This window comes from Typopeltis vanoorti, chromosome 23 (assembly GCF_054136105.1).
Source record: "Typopeltis vanoorti isolate ZY-2024b chromosome 23, IOZ_Tvanoo_1.0, whole genome shotgun sequence".
Lineage (NCBI taxonomy): Eukaryota > Metazoa > Arthropoda > Arachnida > Uropygi > Thelyphonidae > Typopeltis > Typopeltis vanoorti.
This window is the reverse complement of record NC_143571.1, coordinates 60703904-60723074: the sequence shown is the minus strand read 5'-3', so window position 1 is coordinate 60723074 and position 19171 is coordinate 60703904. Positions and strand designations below refer to the sequence as shown.

General features: G+C 35.1%; 1 protein-coding gene across 1 annotated transcript in view; it reads left to right on the top strand.

The window, feature by feature from the left end:
• Positions 1 to 19171, top strand: part of grp (serine/threonine-protein kinase grp) — a 207825-nt gene that overhangs the window by 120784 nt on the left and 67870 nt on the right. Inside the window, exon 7 of the mRNA XM_090412954.1 lies at positions 2407 to 2592. Coding sequence (XP_090269080.1) covers positions 2407 to 2592 — 186 coding nt within the window. The remainder of the gene's footprint in view (positions 1 to 2406; positions 2593 to 19171) is intronic.

Here is a 19171-nt window from a genome sequence, read left to right as displayed (position 1 = left end):
AGATCCATCTATAAACTACACAGCATTCTTTCTGCACAATCTTCTCATTGGAAATCATGGCCCTTCTTGTGAATTCTAGCTATCATATCAAGGCAGCAGACTTGGAATCTTTACTTTCTTGCTCTTTATTTTTTCTTCTAACAACTCTTTCATGTCTTCTTTCATTGCATATTTCTCAACTTTCAAATCATATGTGCCTGCCAAAACAATTAATTCATTTGCTTCTTTCTTATGCAAACTTAAAGTTTCACTAACATCCTTTATCTTTGCACCTGGAAAAGATGTTTTCATCACTTCCTCATTAAGTATACCTCTTATTGTATATATCCCCATACAACACTATCTCTTTTCTCACACTTTTATTCTTTTCCCATTCACTATCAGCAAGATTTTTTTTTTTCTAAGTTGGTACATCTGTCATAAGCATCAATATGAAATTGCAAGTCATCAAGTAATTTTATACAGCTATCTGAAGCAAAAGTGTTGTCTGTATCCCTTGATACTCAATTTTATCCATTTTGTCCAGTTATAAATTTCTTTGTAAAAGAAAGTTTAACATCAAAAGAAATTCATTTAAGTTTATAGGCACTCTTCTCCTTTGTTTTCGACAATTAAAAAATGGGCTGCTGAATTTAAACATGGGTGTACTAGCCTTGAAGATGATCCATGTGAAGGACGTCCAAAAAGTGTAACAATACCAGAAATCATTGATCAAGTGCACGATATTGGTATTGGATGACCGGTGAGTCAAAGTGTGTGAAATTGCTGAGACTATAGGCATTTCAAAAGAGCATGTAGCATATATATTTTGCATGAAGAATTGCAAATGAAAAAGCTTTGTGCAAAATGGGTGCTACACTTGCTGACAGCAGATCAAAAATGCATGCATAAAAAATCTCTGAACAGTGCTTGGAGCATTTAATAAAAATAAAACTGATTTTGTGCATTGATGTATTACTATGGATGATACTTGGATTCACCATTACACACCAGAATCCAAACAGCAGTCGAAACAGTGGACAGAATCTGGTTGTTCAGTGCCGAAGAAGACAGTCGGTTCCATCAGCAGGAAAAGTCATGGGGATGCTGAAGGAATTTTGTTTATTAATTATCTTGGAAGGGGTAAAAGAATAACCAGGTAATATTATTCCGATCTCTTAACCAGACGAAAAAATTTGTGAGAAAAGATGCGGTTTCAGAAGAAACTTATCTTTCATCAGGATAATGCACATACCCACAAAGGTGTTTTTGCAATGGGAAAATTAAGGGATCTGCACTATGAATTGTTGAACATCCACCCTATTCCCAGATTTGGCTCCTTCTGACTTCTATCTCTTCCCAAAACTAAAACTCTTCCTCACTGATCAGCGTTTTTCTTCGAATCAAGAGGTGATTTCAGCTGTAGAGGGGTATTTTGCAGATCTTGCTGAGAACCACTATGTGGACGGGATAATGGCTCTGGAGCATCACTGGAATAAATGTATTAGTTTTAAGGGAGATTATGTTGAAAAATAAAAATATTTTGAAATTATAAATTTGATTTTTCATTGTTAGGCTGAGAACTTTTCATTACCACCCTTGTATCACTCGAGCTCAATGTTTTGTTCTGTGAAGAAGTCTGCATAAGCATGCAATTTCTTTCTGTGCTAGCATCTCTTCATCCACATTATTACTTTCAACCACATTCCTTAACTCTCATTCATATTTTGTGCATTATCATTCACAGCTTCTATTACATTCTCCACAACACTTTGACAATCCTGTCTTATCCATATCAGTCAATTCATTTTTTCACTCCCATCACAACTTGTTTCTTCTACTTGTTTATGAAACATTTCAGACAAATATTCTTGCTCTCATACTACAAACCATTCATTCTTGGCAACAAATATTAAACACATGCTACAGTGCACTAAATCCCACACTTTGATATCAATCACGTCAATGACTAAACAACACCACTTAATGGCACAGTCAAAAATAAACAATGCCGCCATTTATATATAACAATATCTTTAATATCATTTTTTTAAAAAAAAATGAATAACTTTTACTCTTTTTATGAATTTTGAAAGGAATTATCTGAGCTACATGTGTATGGCAGCTGCTATTGAGTACGATTGATCTATTATTAGAACAAGTTTAGGAAACTGCTATACTGGAATTCATTGTGGAGTTCATTGTATAGGCTACTATACAATGAACACTTAGTGTTCATTGTATAGTAGCCTAATTTAATATCAGAACATTGCCTGAATTGGGAATATTTTCAATTTCTAACTAAGTTTAAGTGAATTATAATTTATAAATGCAGATCCCCCCCAAATTACTATGTAACATGCAGTTTTACTTCGTAGATATTTAATCAAATTGTGTCAAATGAAATGTTTTTTTTCTTGGCTATAGATAACTTAAAGATAACAGATTTTGGTATGGCAACAATATTTCGCCATAATGGTAAAGAAAGATTACTATTTAAGAAGTGTGGAACTGTTCCATACATGGCTCCTGAAATTCTGATTAAAGAATATCATGCTGAGCCTGCAGACATCTGGTGTTGTGGAGTCATATTGGTTGCATTATTAGCAGGAGGTAAAGTTTAATTTGTTTTCTCCCTCTGTAAAAGAATCTAATTTTCTAAATTAGTAAAAAAAAAAAAAGTATATACACCATCTATCCAAAAGTCATGGAACATCCTTGGATTGCAGGAAAAGCATGTGTTTTTTATAGTATGTAATTTTTTTTTTCTCTATGACAGATGTTTTTACTTAGTTCAATGTTCCAAATGGGAACATTGAAAAAAAAAAAGTTGAACAGAAAAATATCTCTTAATTCTTGTGCTGTTGCACAGGAATTGAGGTATAAGTCCATTTCATTGTTCTTGTGGATATTTTATAGCCTACCTGGTTTTAAAAGAAAAAATCTATTAAGTAACTGGTGTTCCTGTAGAATTAAAATATCCTATGAAATGATGAGTCACATGTTCTTTCAGATAAATGTTTAGTTATAGAAAATGCCTGGAAAAATATTTCTTACCTGAGTGCTGTCTCATTGAAGTTTACCTGGTAGTATGCAATGTGTGGTTGCTTCTTGTGGCATGGACTGCATTGTACACATACCAGCCACTGAATTAGAAATTTATTTAATACTATGATAATTAGTGAACTAGCAGCATTATTAAATAGTTACCTAGAACATGTGATGCATGGGACCAAGTATTTTGCATATATGCTGCATAAGTGATGTTTGCATCCATCTGCATAAAGGTTTTTAATTCAATGGCAAGTATGTGGAATCAGAACAGCTAAATCCTACATCTGACACTTAAGTTTCCTACCTTGTTATCAGTCCTTAGCACTTCAAACAAAATACTGTATGCCACAAAGCTGCAAAACACAGTTTGAAGAGAAAACATCAAAACATTGCAATGTTCAACCCAGTCTTACTCTCTGGATATCAAAGAACACCTGTTAGATAATTAGAATGCAAAATTATGGCTAGTCTAAAATGAACATTCTTTATAGTGGATATGCTCTCTCTCTATCTGTTAATACTCTACAACAGGAAATAGCACACAAATGCACCAATGAATATATTTTCAGTTCTGCCACTAGAGGTCACTTTCTCCACAACTTTAAGAATGACGAGTGCATGTGCGAGTAAATCTAACAAATTTCTACAAAGATACCCTTCGAAGATGGAAGAAGCTAAACCTTCAGCAAACACATTCAAGATGGCATCCCTTGCTGAAATCCTCATGGAACCCATTTTCCACAACATGATGGTAAGGAACCCCATCATTCAAAAAGATATTTTCTTACCTTCATGGAGCTGGCCAGGCATTAAGGGTCTTGGGTGATATTCTTTCTGAGTCTCACCTGGCACTTTCTGAATTCACTCTCATACTTGGAATGTGGGAATCAGGCTGAACAGATACACACTGTGAAATCTGCTTTTCATGTTGCTATGCCTGATAGCATAACAGAAAAGGGACTCAGTCCTCCTGAGCTCCTCTTATGCAGAAGATCTGGTGCCTATCTTTTTGATTAAAAAAAAAAAAAAAAAAACAGTGGGTGGGTGAAACTTATATCCTGCAATATAAACAAAATCTACAGCACTCTAATACAACCAATCTAACCAAAGCACTTCATTGGAAAATCCTATCATCCCACCAAACACTATTTCACTGAGACTTGCAATATCGCACAAGAGCCGCCAAACCTGATGCAGATATTCAGTGGAGAATGTGGCACAGTACACTACCCACTCAAACTATATTATGGAAATTTAACCTGGATGTTTCAGATAACTGAGAACTGTTTGTTCCTGATTGGTAGCAGAACAGTCTAGCATATATACTTAGAATGACCTGTCAACACCCAATTAATCAGTTTGCAGATCAGTTTGATCTGCAACTACCTCTTCATCACTGCAAAAGCAGTAATATAAAGTTTTGATCTTTGACACCCAAGATCAGACAGTGCAACAGTTTGACAGAGAGGCGACTAACCATCTCCTTGTGAGAAGTCATAACCTACATGAGCATCACTACCACATCATCTAAGGCAGAATATTTTGGACCTTTTCTGCCAAGATTGGAATCTATGGAATCAACTTCTGGCTGAGCAGCGTAGCTGCATCACAGTCCATTTTCCAACATAGAAGTGACGTCATTCCCCCTCACCCTCTCAAAGAAAGGGGAGAAAAAGATTTTTGTGCTCAACAGTGAATAATGATCATCTGCTACTTTCATGTAAATATGTAATATTGTCTTATAGTAACTTATTTTCTTATGAGATAGTATCATGTCAAAATAACTGTTAATGATATGAAAAGATGTTATAAGATGTAATTCATCTTATAACAACTGTTATTCCTATGTACTTTACCTCAACGATGACCATGTAGCCTCTACCTGATTGCAGAGAACCAAAACCAGTTAATCCTGTATGTAAAGATTGTTATTTTTAAATAAATAAAATGTATAAACAACAAGGGTGTTATTCATCCTAGGAACGTATAGTAAAAGGAAGAACAGTAAATTTACAAAACCCTTTTGAAATGACAAGTTAATCATATTTGCAATCTCTGGAGTAGCAGTAAAAGTATTGGAAAAATTGGTTAAAATAAAATTTAGGAATGGGTAGATAGGAATATGATACTCTATAGGGGGCAGCATGGCTTAGTAAAAGGTAGGTCCTGCCTCAGTAATTTATTCACATTTTATAATAAGCTGACATCAGAATTGGATAAAGGTAATGGCTACACCATGATACTGCTGGACTTTGCAAAGGCATTTACCAGAATACTGCATGGAAAACTATTACATAAGTTGGAGCAAATGGAAATGGATAATAATGCTGGTGAATTGGATAGGGGGGGGGGGGGGGGCTGATAGACATCATAGGGTGGTGTTATGATATTAGCAGAAGATTTGAATCGGGGGGGAGGGGGTATTCAGTTGCTTGCTGATGATGCAAAATTAGGTAGGGCAATAGTTGATCAAGGCAATATAGATATCTTACATTATGACTTAAATCAGGAACATGGGCAAAAGGACAGTGGTTGTCAGTTCAGTATTGTAAAATGTTAGATAATGCACTTCAGGATGAAATGATTACATATTTCGTATCATATTGATGGTACTAATCTGCAGGAAATTCATGAGGCTAGGGATCTGAAGGTGATGGTGGATAAAGAACTGAAACACGACCAGTGCTTTATTGGGATTTATAACTGTTGTATAAAATGAGGATCTTTCATTTTGATGTTGTGCTGGATTCCTAGCCATATTGGAATTATAGGAAATAAAACTGCAGATGCAGCTACTAGATCCGCTCATACATTTTTGATGCTTATACAGACTGTAGACAATTTCTAAAACTATTTAGACTTGAGTGCTAGTTTGAACTCTTGCATTTAATGGAATAAATACTGCATATAAATTATTAAACAACACATTTAATCACTCAAATTCATCTGTCACACTGACACTGTCAGGGAAACAATATTAAAATTGCAAAAACAGAAATTTTTACAATCAAGTGGAAAAGATTAGACTGAAAGCCTTCATTCCTATGAGAAAAGCCCTCTCTGGGTGTTGTTGGTTAGCCATAGCTGTGTTGAGTTGGAGGCCTAGAATTAGTTTCCCATTGGAAAGTTTTTAATACAGCCATTTTAATTAAGATTATGTCAGTTTTTAAATTCTAAAGTCTTTCAAATTTGTATTTTTTTTTTTTTTTTTGTGTGTGGTGAAGCATACTAGCATTTTTCCCATTTGATTTTGTGCAAAGTATCCAAGGCATAGTCAGCAAGCCCTCACTGACCATGCTTATGGCATCAGATGTAGTTTTTTCTTATGTTCTTCTAGGCAGATGTTAGCGTATCTTCCAGTTTGACCATAATAAGTTGCAGGAACAAAGAACTTTGTAAACACCTGGAAGAGGATCCTTTGGAGAGCCTCAAGGGTAGCCAACTTTTGATAAGGTTTGAATGCTGCAGAGATTGCCCCTTTTTTAAAGGTCTGGCTATTTTTTCTAAGGTGCACTGGATATAAGGAACTATAGTCAACATGTTGATAGGGATGCAGAGAATGGGAGAAACAATTAATTTGACCTTTTTTTGGGAGAGGGCACTGTAGCCATTGGATAAGGAATTCTGACAAATAAAGAAGTATTAAAGCCCTTGTTAATAGATCAGCCTTGATAGAACAGATTGGAGGCTCTCTTAACAAGAAGTTTGATAATGCCATCCTGTTGGGTTGGGATGCTGGGAATGTTTGTGTATGTATCCACCTGTTTGGGTGGATTTTCTGCAAATTGAGAAAGGATACCATTGGGAAGACTTATAATTAGAGTATCTAGAAAAGGCAGGCTATTATTTTCTTTTTCCATAGTGAATTGGATTCTGGGGTGCTGTCTGAGATGGAAGAGGATGGAATCTAATGTTCTGAGCCATGTGGCCAAATTGAAAACACTTCTATCTTAACCAGATAGAAGGTTTGAGAATAGTATCAAGGGCATGTTTTTTTCCAAATGCTCCATATAATAATAACTAGCTAGAGGGGAGAGAGACCATGGCTGTATCCTCAATCTGTTTATAAATAGTATCTTTTTGAGTGAATTAGCCAGAATGTATGATAAAATTAAAAAGATCAGTGATATCCAGGGGAAAAAATTTTTTTTAGTAAATTTTTAAAGTTTCAGAAAGAGGGATATTGGTAAAAGGATGGTGACATAGTAGTTAACCATGATATTGTTTAAAACTAAATTTTGAATTAAAGATTTGAAATGAGTGGAATTTTTAATATAAGAAGAATGATCTATAAGTGGCGTTAAGGATTTAGCTAACTTAAAGGAGGGAGAATAATAGCATCTATGGGATGGAGAGGGTTACTGGGTTTATAAATTTTTGAAATTTTATTTTTATATATATATATATAGTCAGAGAGGAGATAGTCTGATTGTAATTTTTTCATTTTCTTTGTTGTCAAAGTATCACGATTTGCAAGTCGAAGTTGAACGAATCTGGCAAAAAAAAAAAAAAGAAAGTTCTTCCCATAATAATAGGTGCTTTAGGTGCCATTCCTAAAACATTGAAAAAACATCTAGAAGCACTCGAGTTAGATGGATTAAAAATTGGGCAGCTGTAAAAGGCTGCTTTCTTTGGCACAGCTTTCATATTCGGAAAGTATTTCCACAACTCATAAGCTCTTGGGCAGGGCTTGAATTAGTGGAATATAACCAGCCTTTTACTTAAGACTGAGGAAGCAAATCAAGCTTTGATGAATATTATATATACAGTGGTATATCCTTAATCTGAACTAATAAAAACCTTATTGAATTCCCCCCCCCCCCCCAAGAGACAAATAACTAGCTTTTAAGACGAAAATAAATCTGATTCTAATGGTACATCAATTTAATTCTGTAAATAAATTAACTGATAGAAAAAAAAGCTATTGTAATGTAAAATAAAAAAAAATAATACAGTACACAAGTTTATTTTAGTAAAAAATTTAGTTTGTATGTATCTGTATTGTTAAGAATTCTGATTTAATAAAATTGCATAGTTCAGTTCGTAACTTAATTTGCGTTTAAAAAAAAAAAAAAAATCGCTTTCTTTTACACAACACACAAAAAAGTTACACAAAATAACAGAGTTTTTTATTTCTTTATAAAAAAAAGTCACTGATTTTCTTTAGCTTCTTGGAAGCTAAAGTTTTTTTGAATGCTTCTTCTCGGAGCTGCATTAGCAATAAAATTTTGTGGAATGGTGTATCATTCTGCTTAGCCCATTCTATACACACATTAAAACTGTCAACTTCTTCATGTTTTACTTTTTTTTTCTTTGAGTTCATAGTCTTCTAATTTATTCTGTATCGTCAAATTTATAATTTCAGCATCTGATTTGCTTTCGAATTCACTTTCGGTTCTACCTGTAATCCATTCCGTAACATCTGTTTATGAAATTTCAACATCTGGATTTATATTTTTAACTAAATTATGCACTTTTTGAATTTCCCCTTTTTGTGTATCACTGTAGTTATCTTGGTAAATTCTAGAAGGCCTCAATTTTTTCCATGATGCTCGAATTGCTTAAAGTTCAATGGCTTCCCAAGCAGTCTACAAATTTATAATTTTTATTGATGTGGTAATGTCATAATTTTGGGAAATTACATTTAAAAGCAGGTCTTTACAATAAATCAAAATAGGCACAGTATAACCATACAATTGACAGTATGAAAAAAATACTGTACTGTAATAATAATAAAATAAATAGCTAAAATGATAATTATTAAATAAAAATAATAGTACACAAAATAATACATAATAAATAAAACTTTTTTTTTTCTTTCAAAGCACAGTTCAGATCACTGGAGGGTTCGAACTAAAGAGGTTCAGATTAGTGAGATACCACTGTGTGTGTGTGTGTGTGTGTGGAAGGGAGGAACTAAATGATTTGATTTTTTTTTTTTAACTATTTCAGGAGACCAAGATGTAACATTTTTAAAAAGCAATTTTTTTTTAAATGTTTTCTTTTGAGAATTAGTGGGATCATAATCTGGTGGTTTATAAGAATATGGTCTCGGAGCAAAACATTCATCTATTATATTCGAGGCATTGATAACCACAGTAGAATAAACTCTTGTTGGCTCTAGTGATTGATATGTTACTGTATTTGGATAATTTATGGAGAGAGAGCTTTTAAGTGGCAAAGCTTAAGAAAGGATTTTCGTGCTGCACATAAAACAGAGTATTTGGAACTTGCCTCCTACCATTGCCAATAATATCAGGTTTGGTATAGCAAACGTGTCCTTCATAAGACTTAAGGCTTTCAATCTAATCTTTTCCACCTAGTGTGTGCAATTTTTTTTTATTTTTTTATTTTATATATATATATATATATATTGTTTCTCTGACTGAGATGATTTATTTATTCTTATTCTTATAAAAAGAGACCATATTCTTATAAACCACCAGATTATGATCCCACTTATATATTTATTTCATTCAAGCCCATAAAGAGTTTATAAGATATCATTGGCAGTCATGGCAAGAAGCACTGACAAACAAATTGTATAAAATTAAACCTGAAATTAGGCATTGACAATCTAAGTCAATGTAGAAATAGAAGAGAGGAAATTGTTGCTTGGCTTTGCATAGGTCAGTCATCTTACTCATTCTTATTTACTGAGGGCTGATGTACACCACGTCTCACCATTTGTCATATCCTAGGGTAGAAGAATGAAATTTTCTCTTGTATGAAAGAAAATTTCATTCTTCTCTTTCATACAAGAGAAGAATGAAATTTTTACTTATGTGGCTGAGCAATATACTTTCGGTCAGAGTATATTGCTCAGATAAACTGCACAAAGTTTTCAACTTTTTAAAGAGAATTAATTTTTGCAGTCACATTTGATTATAAAATTCCATTTATATGTAGATACTGCATTGCTCAACTTAAATTTCTAATTGATATTTTTTGTCACATAACATTGACTAATTTATCTCTTAATGACTGTTTAACAAGTGACTAAGATGATAGCAGTTCTATGGAATGAACCATATGAGAACAGGTCGAAGATTTGTGGGTTGCAGAAACTAGTTGATAGGTAGAAAAGGGGAGATATGATTGAGACATTCAAATTGCTAAAGGGATTCTATAGGATTAATTCAGAGGATATTTTTGAGATCAGGACTGGTGGTAGGAGAACTAGGGGACACCTATGGAAGCTGGGCAAGAGTGTGGTTAGCATGAGTGTTAGAGCTGGGTTCTTTACTTTTAGAGTGGTAAATGAGTGGAATAAGCTGCCAGAGTCTGTTGTGGGTGCTATGACGGTGAGAGAGTTCAAGGCAAGGTATGATAGATACTGTGAGAATGTCGTATAGTTGTGTGGACATAATGTTTAGGGCCTTCCTCGATGGGTCTAAGGACTTCCTGGAGTCGCCCGAAATAATAATAATACCCTGTGTACTGTTGTAGCCTTTGAAATGGTGCTGTTATGACCTATGCTGTCCTTGCACCAATAAATCATAAATTAACCACCCTACCTTATTCTTTGCATTTGGTTTTGAATACCTACACGATACATGCAAGTCTACAAGTAAACATAAATCAGGAAGGAATATGAAAGATGAATCTCAGGAAAATAAAGCTCTGAAAACATCCAAGAAATGCAACACAAGTTTAAAGTTTTGAAAGGATGCCATTTAATGGTAGTATATTATATTGTGTAGACCCAGTATGTTTTATTTATCATACTGTTTCTTAGGGTGACAAATCAAAGTAGAAAATTGAAATTTTATATAAAAATTGCAAGATAGCTTAATAAAATCTAAACTAATATTTGTGCATTAAACTTATAACAAAAAGCATTTATTGCAGTTGAAGATGTTCAACTGTTCTTCAAACCCCTCAAACTTCATCTCTGTCAAACAGACTTGATCTGGTCATCAGTAAAATTTGGAGTTTCATCACATGACAATGAATCTGTCATTTCTGGTGGTCTTGAATTGTCCCTTTCTCCAAATTTGTTGACAGTCATTACTGCTGTTTTCCGTGTATTGGATGATTGGACTTGGAACTCTTTCTGGTGGTTAAAAGGATGGTCTTTTTTATATAATTAAAGGCAATAATTTTATATTTCCTGTCAACATTTTTCTTCCAAATTAATCTTATTTGGCAGATCATCAGTGTCACATTTTGCACTTCAGTTTTCTTAAAGTTAAACACCATCTTGTTTGTGTATTGCTAGTTTAAAGTCTTGACTGTCTCTTATTTCATACAGATTTATTCATCTGGCTGCCCACAGTTGGAAGTTGTTGGAAGTTTTTCCCACTTGGTTAGACTATAATAAATTTAGTTTAATCCTTTATCCAAGTGTAAGCAAACAAAGTTTGCACCTGAAGTATCTTCAGGACTGAGGCAACTTGTGGTAAAGGTGGACTAAGCTCTCATCACTTGTCTTAGTATCTCCCATAATGCAAAGCACATCTTCTTGTGGATATGTATAATGCTATGCATTAAGGGAAAGGAGATACTTCAGGTGCAAACTTAGTTTGCTTACACTTGGATAAAGGATTAAACTAATCTAATCCAGAGTAATTTAATAAGGTGAGACACCTTTTGCTGACTCGTATAGGTAAATATGACTTCTCCATTACTTCCATTCATAACCTCTAGGTCTGGCTCCTGCTGATGAGACCTCAAAGGTCGAAACCAGTTTGGGTAGTGGCCCCTTTCCTTAATGCATAGCATTATACATCTCGCAAAGAGATGTGCTTTGTATTATGGGAGATACTAAGACACGTGATGAGAGCCTAGTCACCTTTCCCATGAGTTGCCTCAGTCATGAAGATACTTCAGGCACAAACTTTGTTTGCTTACACTGGGATAAAGAATTAAACTAAATTTATTATACTAGCATTTAGTTGTTTCATGTTTCTGCCTATATTTGTTGATTTTTATTGCTGATGTGCATACCAAATATGTTAACAAGTTTTAGAGATTTGAAGACTTCGGGATTTATTTAGCAGTATAAGATCAACATATAAGAAAGTTGAGTTTAAACCTGACATCAACATTGACCATGTTGATGTAGTCTGTATAAGTGAAGAATAACAGCAGGGATAGCATGCACTATTGCCTTGCACCTGATTCAACATTGTCATCTCTCTCTCTGCATTTTCTTCAATGACTTCAGTCACTAATTTGAGTATAAGCTATTATGTTCTATTTCCATCATATACTTGCAATGTGTGTTCTTTATTGCCGCCTTATGTCTTTTTCTAGGTTTATAAAACTTAAACACAGATTTTCCTGTTGACAGATCTTTTTGACTTGATTAAAAAAAAAAAAAAAAAAAATGATCCAGATAATTCCTGTTTGCCCTAAACCTATCTTCTAAGTTTCTCTTCTGCAATTTCTCTTAGGCTCTTAAGTATGCTTATATAAATTTTGCCTAGAATACTCAGGGAAAAAAATTCTAAAGATTATTCTAAAAATTCAGTTTATTTCCTTTTTTTTTTTTTATAGATAGGTACTATGAGTTATACTCCAGTCATCCTGAATTTGACCTGAGTTATGCAGTGTGGCCAGTAAAACTTTTGTATTGCTGTATTTGAATTTCTAGCTGAATATATCTTTTCCAGCTATCTTCTTTGGATTTCTGTAGATTTTCTACCACCAGTACTGAAATGCACTCGTTACTTCCTTCTGGATATTTTCAATCACTATCAGTGGCGGCCAGTGAAAATGTAGAGGTGCTGCATATAGAAAACAAGAAAAATAATTAAAATTTTTCCTAATCAGTAACCAATTTATTAAGTAAATTTACATATTAAAAAATTTTCTTTATTAAGAATATTATTTGAAAATAAATCCATTCTTCTATTTTTGCCTTGACAAAATTTTTCAATAAAAATATTTCGCCCTCACCACTAACACTACAATTTATCTGTAGTGACACTGCTCAACGAGCAGTGTCAGATTCGCTTGTTACGTGCAGTGACAAATACAGACAAATATCAGTAAATCTACCGTAACTGAGCGAACGTGATAATTCAGACACTCCATTAGATTGCAGTGCATTTGTTTCATAATTTAAAGCGTTAATTCCAATTAACTATTCAATCAGTGTCAAAACATAAGCTGTAACCTTTAACATATATTGCATTTATGTTGTGATCATTATTATTTATAAACACAAACAAAATTTAATTTTTTAGTGTTTTCCTTGGGATGCTACAATGTTGCAGTGCTTATGTACAAGCCATCAATGATCACTATTCTGTTCGTCTTTTTCATTAATTTTAGAGTAACTACTCCTGGCATCTAGAATATTACCTTATTTTTGTCATTTTTTCCATATCTAATTTCTTTTGCAGTAGTCTCCATTTCTAAGTCTCCCCCCCCCCTTACAACAACCTTCAGAACATTTTGCTGTCTTCACATTTCTGTATACTTCCAAAAATCTTCCTGTGACTTGCTCAGTTTTAGATTTATTCATCCTTTCATTCTCTCCCCTCCCCTTTTGTAATCTCTAAGGGCACTTGATGAATCCAATCAGTTTTCTTTAGATTTTTCTAGAATTGTTATTTTCTGTATTTCACTTTCTGTAATAATATTTGATTTCTGCAGTTTACTGCTGAATTCTGATTTTTTTAATATAAAAGTTTTTGTTTTATATATAATGTAATACTCAGTTTTTATGCCAAAAACTTTTCAGTTAGCCTGAATCAGCCTTAAGATATCATTATCATATGTATCAATCAATGACATTTCTTATGCTCTCTATCTTTCTCTTATATGTGAATTAATGCATACCTGTGTCAAAACATGGTGTTAATAATGACTAGTTCATATTCTGAACAGAAATCCTGCAGATAGTTACCATTGTTATTAGCTTTACTCTTTTCTTCAATTTCCTCCCTTCCTCCTGCAAATTACCATTTGTACTCTGACACATTTTCTAATTCTTCCCTGCTAGAACCATCTGTGGGTCTGCGTACATAAATCATTATTCAGACATTTTGTACAGAAATGAATGCAGACTTGTTATTCAAATTTCTTATTTTTTGGTAAATTCCAGTAATCATAATATGCATTGAACTCAGTATTAATTGGGTAAAATAAATGAAGTTTTTTATTTTGCAAAACTGCTCATAAAGGTTAGAAGTTTTTCCATTTGGTTATACTATAAATTAAAGATGCTAAGAAATTATATTTTTTGTTTAATCCTTTATTCAAGTATAAGCAAACAAAGTTTGCACCTGAAGTATTTTCAGGGAAACTCGTATATAGAGGCTAATGACTTCACATCATTAGTCTCTATATATCCTTAGCATACAGCTTACAGACATGCATAATACTGTGCATTATGGGAAGGTTCACTACCCAGACTGGTTCAGCCTTTATTGAGGCCTCATCAGCGGGAGCCAGACTCAGAGGTGATATAGTAGAATTTCTCTTAACTGGCAACAATGGGACTTCATAGATTCCAGATAAGAGATTTTGGCAGGTAATTGAATATGTATATATTTCGAGAACTTATCTGTTCATGTTTTGTGATGCCATATGTAGAAATTGCAGCATGCGAAGTTTATTGGTCATGTTTTTTGATCTGCCAGGCCATAATTAAACAAATAACATCAAAAATTATGTGGATTTTTTAAAATTTAAAACACACAATATATTTCACAAAATCAAATTTAAGCAGCATTTAAAAATTGCAGCACATATTATCACATGAAAGTTGTTATGAATTTCTTAGTGTGATGACATAACTTCAAATGTCTGCATATTTACAAGATTGTTGCCAGAGCTTTAAAAATTCATTATGTTTAGAATGAAGTTTCATAACATCATGTGCTGACATAGATGAACATTGCTTGGCAAATCTTATGAAAGTCTGCAATCGTTCGTCAGCTTCCTTCCATGTAACTTTCTTGGTCTTTGTGCCATAGTCCTCCTCCTCATCTTTCTACTTTCCCAGTACTTGTTTGATTATTTCATCGTCATCAAGAGAGTGACGGGAATGGAATTGTTGACATCCACTCAAGCCTGCACCTTCTCTGAATGTGTTACCAAATCCAAGATATTGGACACGGGATGTTTTAAAACCACAAATTTTTGTCACTTGATTCGCCATCTTCAAAACCATGATCATTGGCCACAATTTATGCCAACAGTGACATATAGTAATGTTCTTTACATTCTTCCAGGCAAGAGACAAAGTAAATATTGTAAAATGTCTTCTGTGACATTGTAAAAGCATGTCAGCTGTGGTGTTGTAAAAATACATATTATTTTATATATAATTTACTTTGTCATCATCGACTGCACCTTAACTTCTATCAACACTACTCAGATAAGACATTAATCTGCTTACCAGTTAATTCTACCAAGTCTAATTTCTGTTCCCCCTGCCATTAAACAAACCTAAAGTTGTCAGCCTATTTAATATAATATATGCAGTTCACCAACTCGCACACAAATCAACCAGAAAAAATTTATTTTTTTATCAACTGCTCCATTCTGATTTAATTAAGGTAGTTTGAGAGTTAAAAAATCAGCTAACGCCTTTTTATTCCCGTATATGGGGAGTAGGCGAGGCCATTTAGCCCTATCTAACTTTTGGAGACTGAGTGGGCAGTTCAATCTCCACTGGTACGAATCAGAGATAGATGGCCCAAGGCTATCGCTAATTAAGCGGTACACAGTGAAGAGAGACAGCTCAAATGTGCCGCCATCTTGTGGTCCTTATGTTGGAGGTTTAATGGATTTTTTACAACACTCAAAAAGAATTAAAATAGAATTTAATGCTTCCTATATTTGGTCCTAGTCACTAGGACATCTACGGGGATTACAAAGACAATTAATGTAAAATGCACACAAAAACTTACAATACTAAGCCCAACCACATGGGTGACAATAAAGTCCTATCTAGGTGGAGCGCCCTCTAAGGGCAGTAGTAGGTGGCCTGGAATGTAAGGTGGGACCTCTGGTGATGACTGTTTCCCAAATCTTCGGAAGCTTAATGCAACCGTATTTGTTAAGATTTGGTTGGTTTCTGAGAGCTGCTGCTGCTTCTAAGAAAAGTCTTTCTTGAATTTGCTGTGGTGGAGCATGGTAGTTTTCTTCCATGATACTCTGTGGGTGGTGTCCAAAACATGGTCAGCCAAGCCTGAATGGCCATAGTTGTGTTTAACAATGTACGACTTGTGTTCCTCCAGGCAGATGGATGCTGATCTGCCTGTCTGTCCAAAGTACGCAAGCTTACAGGAACAGGGTACTTCGTAAACTCCAGGCAGAGAGAGAGGAGGGAGCTGATCTTCCGTAGAACGGATAAGGGTAGCCAGTTTGCGGTAGGGCTTGTATGCTGTGTGTAGGTTATACTTTTTTAGTATCTTGGCTATTTTTTCCGAAGTGCCACGGATGTAGGGTATGGTGATGGCATTTTTAAATTCTTGTTGACGAGACGGACGGGGAAGGAATTGATTATTTTTTTGATGCTGTGTTCACTGTAGCCATTGGAGAGGAAAGTTCTGTGTATGTGGTTAAGCTCAGTAGTGAGGGCGGTTCCACTGGAACAAAGATTGTGGGCTCTCTTGGTAAGGGTTTTAATGATGCCATATTGTTATGAGGGGTGGTGGTGGGAGAGTTTGTGAATGTATCTGCCTGTGTGTGGGTTTTCTGTATACAGTGAAGGCAAGTGTATCATTAGGCAGACGTGTGACTAAGGTGTCTAGGAAGGGTAAACAATTGTTCTTTTCCTTTTCCATAGTAAACTGGATTCTTGGATGTAGGCTATTGAGATGACCGAGGAACGAGTCTAACGTGTCTGGGCCATGAGGCCAAATAGAGAACACATCATCTACATATCTTAGCCAGATAGAAGGTTTGAGTGGGGCTGAGTCTATGGCTCGTTTTTCGAAATCTTCCATATAGAAATTGGCAAGGGGGGTGAGAGGGGGAAGCCCATGGCGGTTCCCTCTATCTGCTTGTAGATTTTGTTATTCCAAGCGAAATACCCAGAGTTGATGGCGAAGGAAAAGAGATCTAAGATGTCAGAGGGAAAAACGTTTTCTAAGAGAGATAAAGTGTCAGTTAAGAGAATATTGGTAAACAAGGAGGAGATATCAAAGCTTACTAATATGTCTGTATTATTCAAAGTTAAATTTTCTGTGAGGGCTTTTTTTCTCTTTTCCTTCTCCATCAACTCTGGGTATTTCGCTTGGAATAACAAAATCTACAAGCAGATAGAGGGAACTGCCATGGGCTCCCCCTCTCACCCCCCTTGCCAATTTCTATATGGAAGATTTCGAAAAACGAGCCATAGACTCAGCCCCACTCAAACCTTCTATCTGGCTAAGATATGTAGATGATGTGTTCTCTATTTGGCCTCATGGCCCAGACACGTTAGACTCGTTCCTCGGTCATCTCAATAGCCTACATCCAAGAATCCAGTTTACTATGGAAAAGGAAAAGAACAATTGTTTACCCTTCCTAGACACCTTAGTCACACGCCTGCCTAATGATACACTTGCCTTCACTGTATACAGAAAACCCACACACACAGGCAGATACATTCACAAACTCTCCCACCACCACCACTCAAACAATATGGCATCATTAAAACCCTTACCAAGAGAGTCCACAATCTTTGTTCCAGTGGAACCGCCATCACTACTGAGCTTAACCACATACACAGAACTTTCCTCTCCAATGGCTACAGCGAACACAGCATCAAAAAAATAATCAATCCCTTCCCCGTCCGTCTCGTCAACAAGAATTTAAAAATGCCATCACCATACCCTACATACGTGGCACTTCGGAAAAAATAGCCAAGATACTAAAAAAGTATAACCTACACACAGCATATAAGCCCTACCGCAAACTGGCTACCCTTATCCGTTCTACGAAAGATCAGCTCCCTCCTCTCTCTCTGCCTGGAGTTTACAAAGTACCCTGTTCCTGTAAGCTTGCGTACTTTGGACAGACAGGCAGATCAGCATCCATCCGCCTGGAGGAACAAAAGTCGTACATCGTTAAACACAACTATGGCCATTCAGGCTTGGCTGACCATGTTTTGGACACCACCCACAGAGTATCATGGAAGAAAACCACCATGCTCCACCACAGCAAATTCAAGAAAGAGACTTTTCTTAGAAGCAGCAGCAGCTCTCAGAAACCAACCAAATCTTAACAAATACGGTTGCATTAAGCTTCCGAAGATTTGGGAAACAGTCATCACCAGAGGTCCCACCTTAGAGGGCGCTCCACCTAGATAGGACTTTATTGTCACCCACGTGGTTGGGCTTAGTATTGTAAGTTTTTGTGTGCATGTTACATTAATTGTCTTTGTAATCCCTGTAGATGTCCTAGTGACTAGGAAGAAATATAGGAAGCATTAAATTCTATTTTAATTCTTTTTGAGTGTTGTAAAAAAAAATCCATTAAACCTCCAACATAATGTCCTCACAGCACTTAAGCCTCTACACAAGAATCTTGTGGTCCCTAACACAATATATTTAATGTCTGAAATAACGTGGGTTCTACAGTCGATTTTCTTGAGTTTACGGGACGAAAAAACAGAGTTTCTGGGAGGAAAAATCTGCTTGCCCGTGTCAGTGATTGACTAACTTAGGAACCGGTCGAAAAAAGGCTTAGAAAAATTTCCTCTAGTCACCGACTAGACTTGAAACCAAGTCTTCCTTCGTGCGGCCAAGTGCCGTGGTGTGCAAACACCACATCCACTGAGCTACACAGGCTCAGTTTGATAGTTAAGGTGAGGAAAGCGGGTAATTTTAACTATACACAATTTTTCCTTAATGCAAGTCATGACTAACCAAATTTTAATATGCACGCAGGTTTGCTAATTTTTTTGAAGATAGTGCATTGGCTAGAGAACAGGCAATGTAGTTAAAAAAAACATTTTATTCTATGCAAAAAAAGTACAATACATATACAAATAAGAGAATTAATCTCTAAGCCATTTCACTTACTAGGAAAGCAATATTTACATTCTAGCTCTCATACACACATTGCTTAGTTACCTCAATTTACAATACCAACTAATTTGACTTAAATAAATAGTGGTTCCGTATATCCCAACTAAGCACATATTCATTCATTAAACTAACAATTTAACATTTAAATTTCCCTTAAAGAC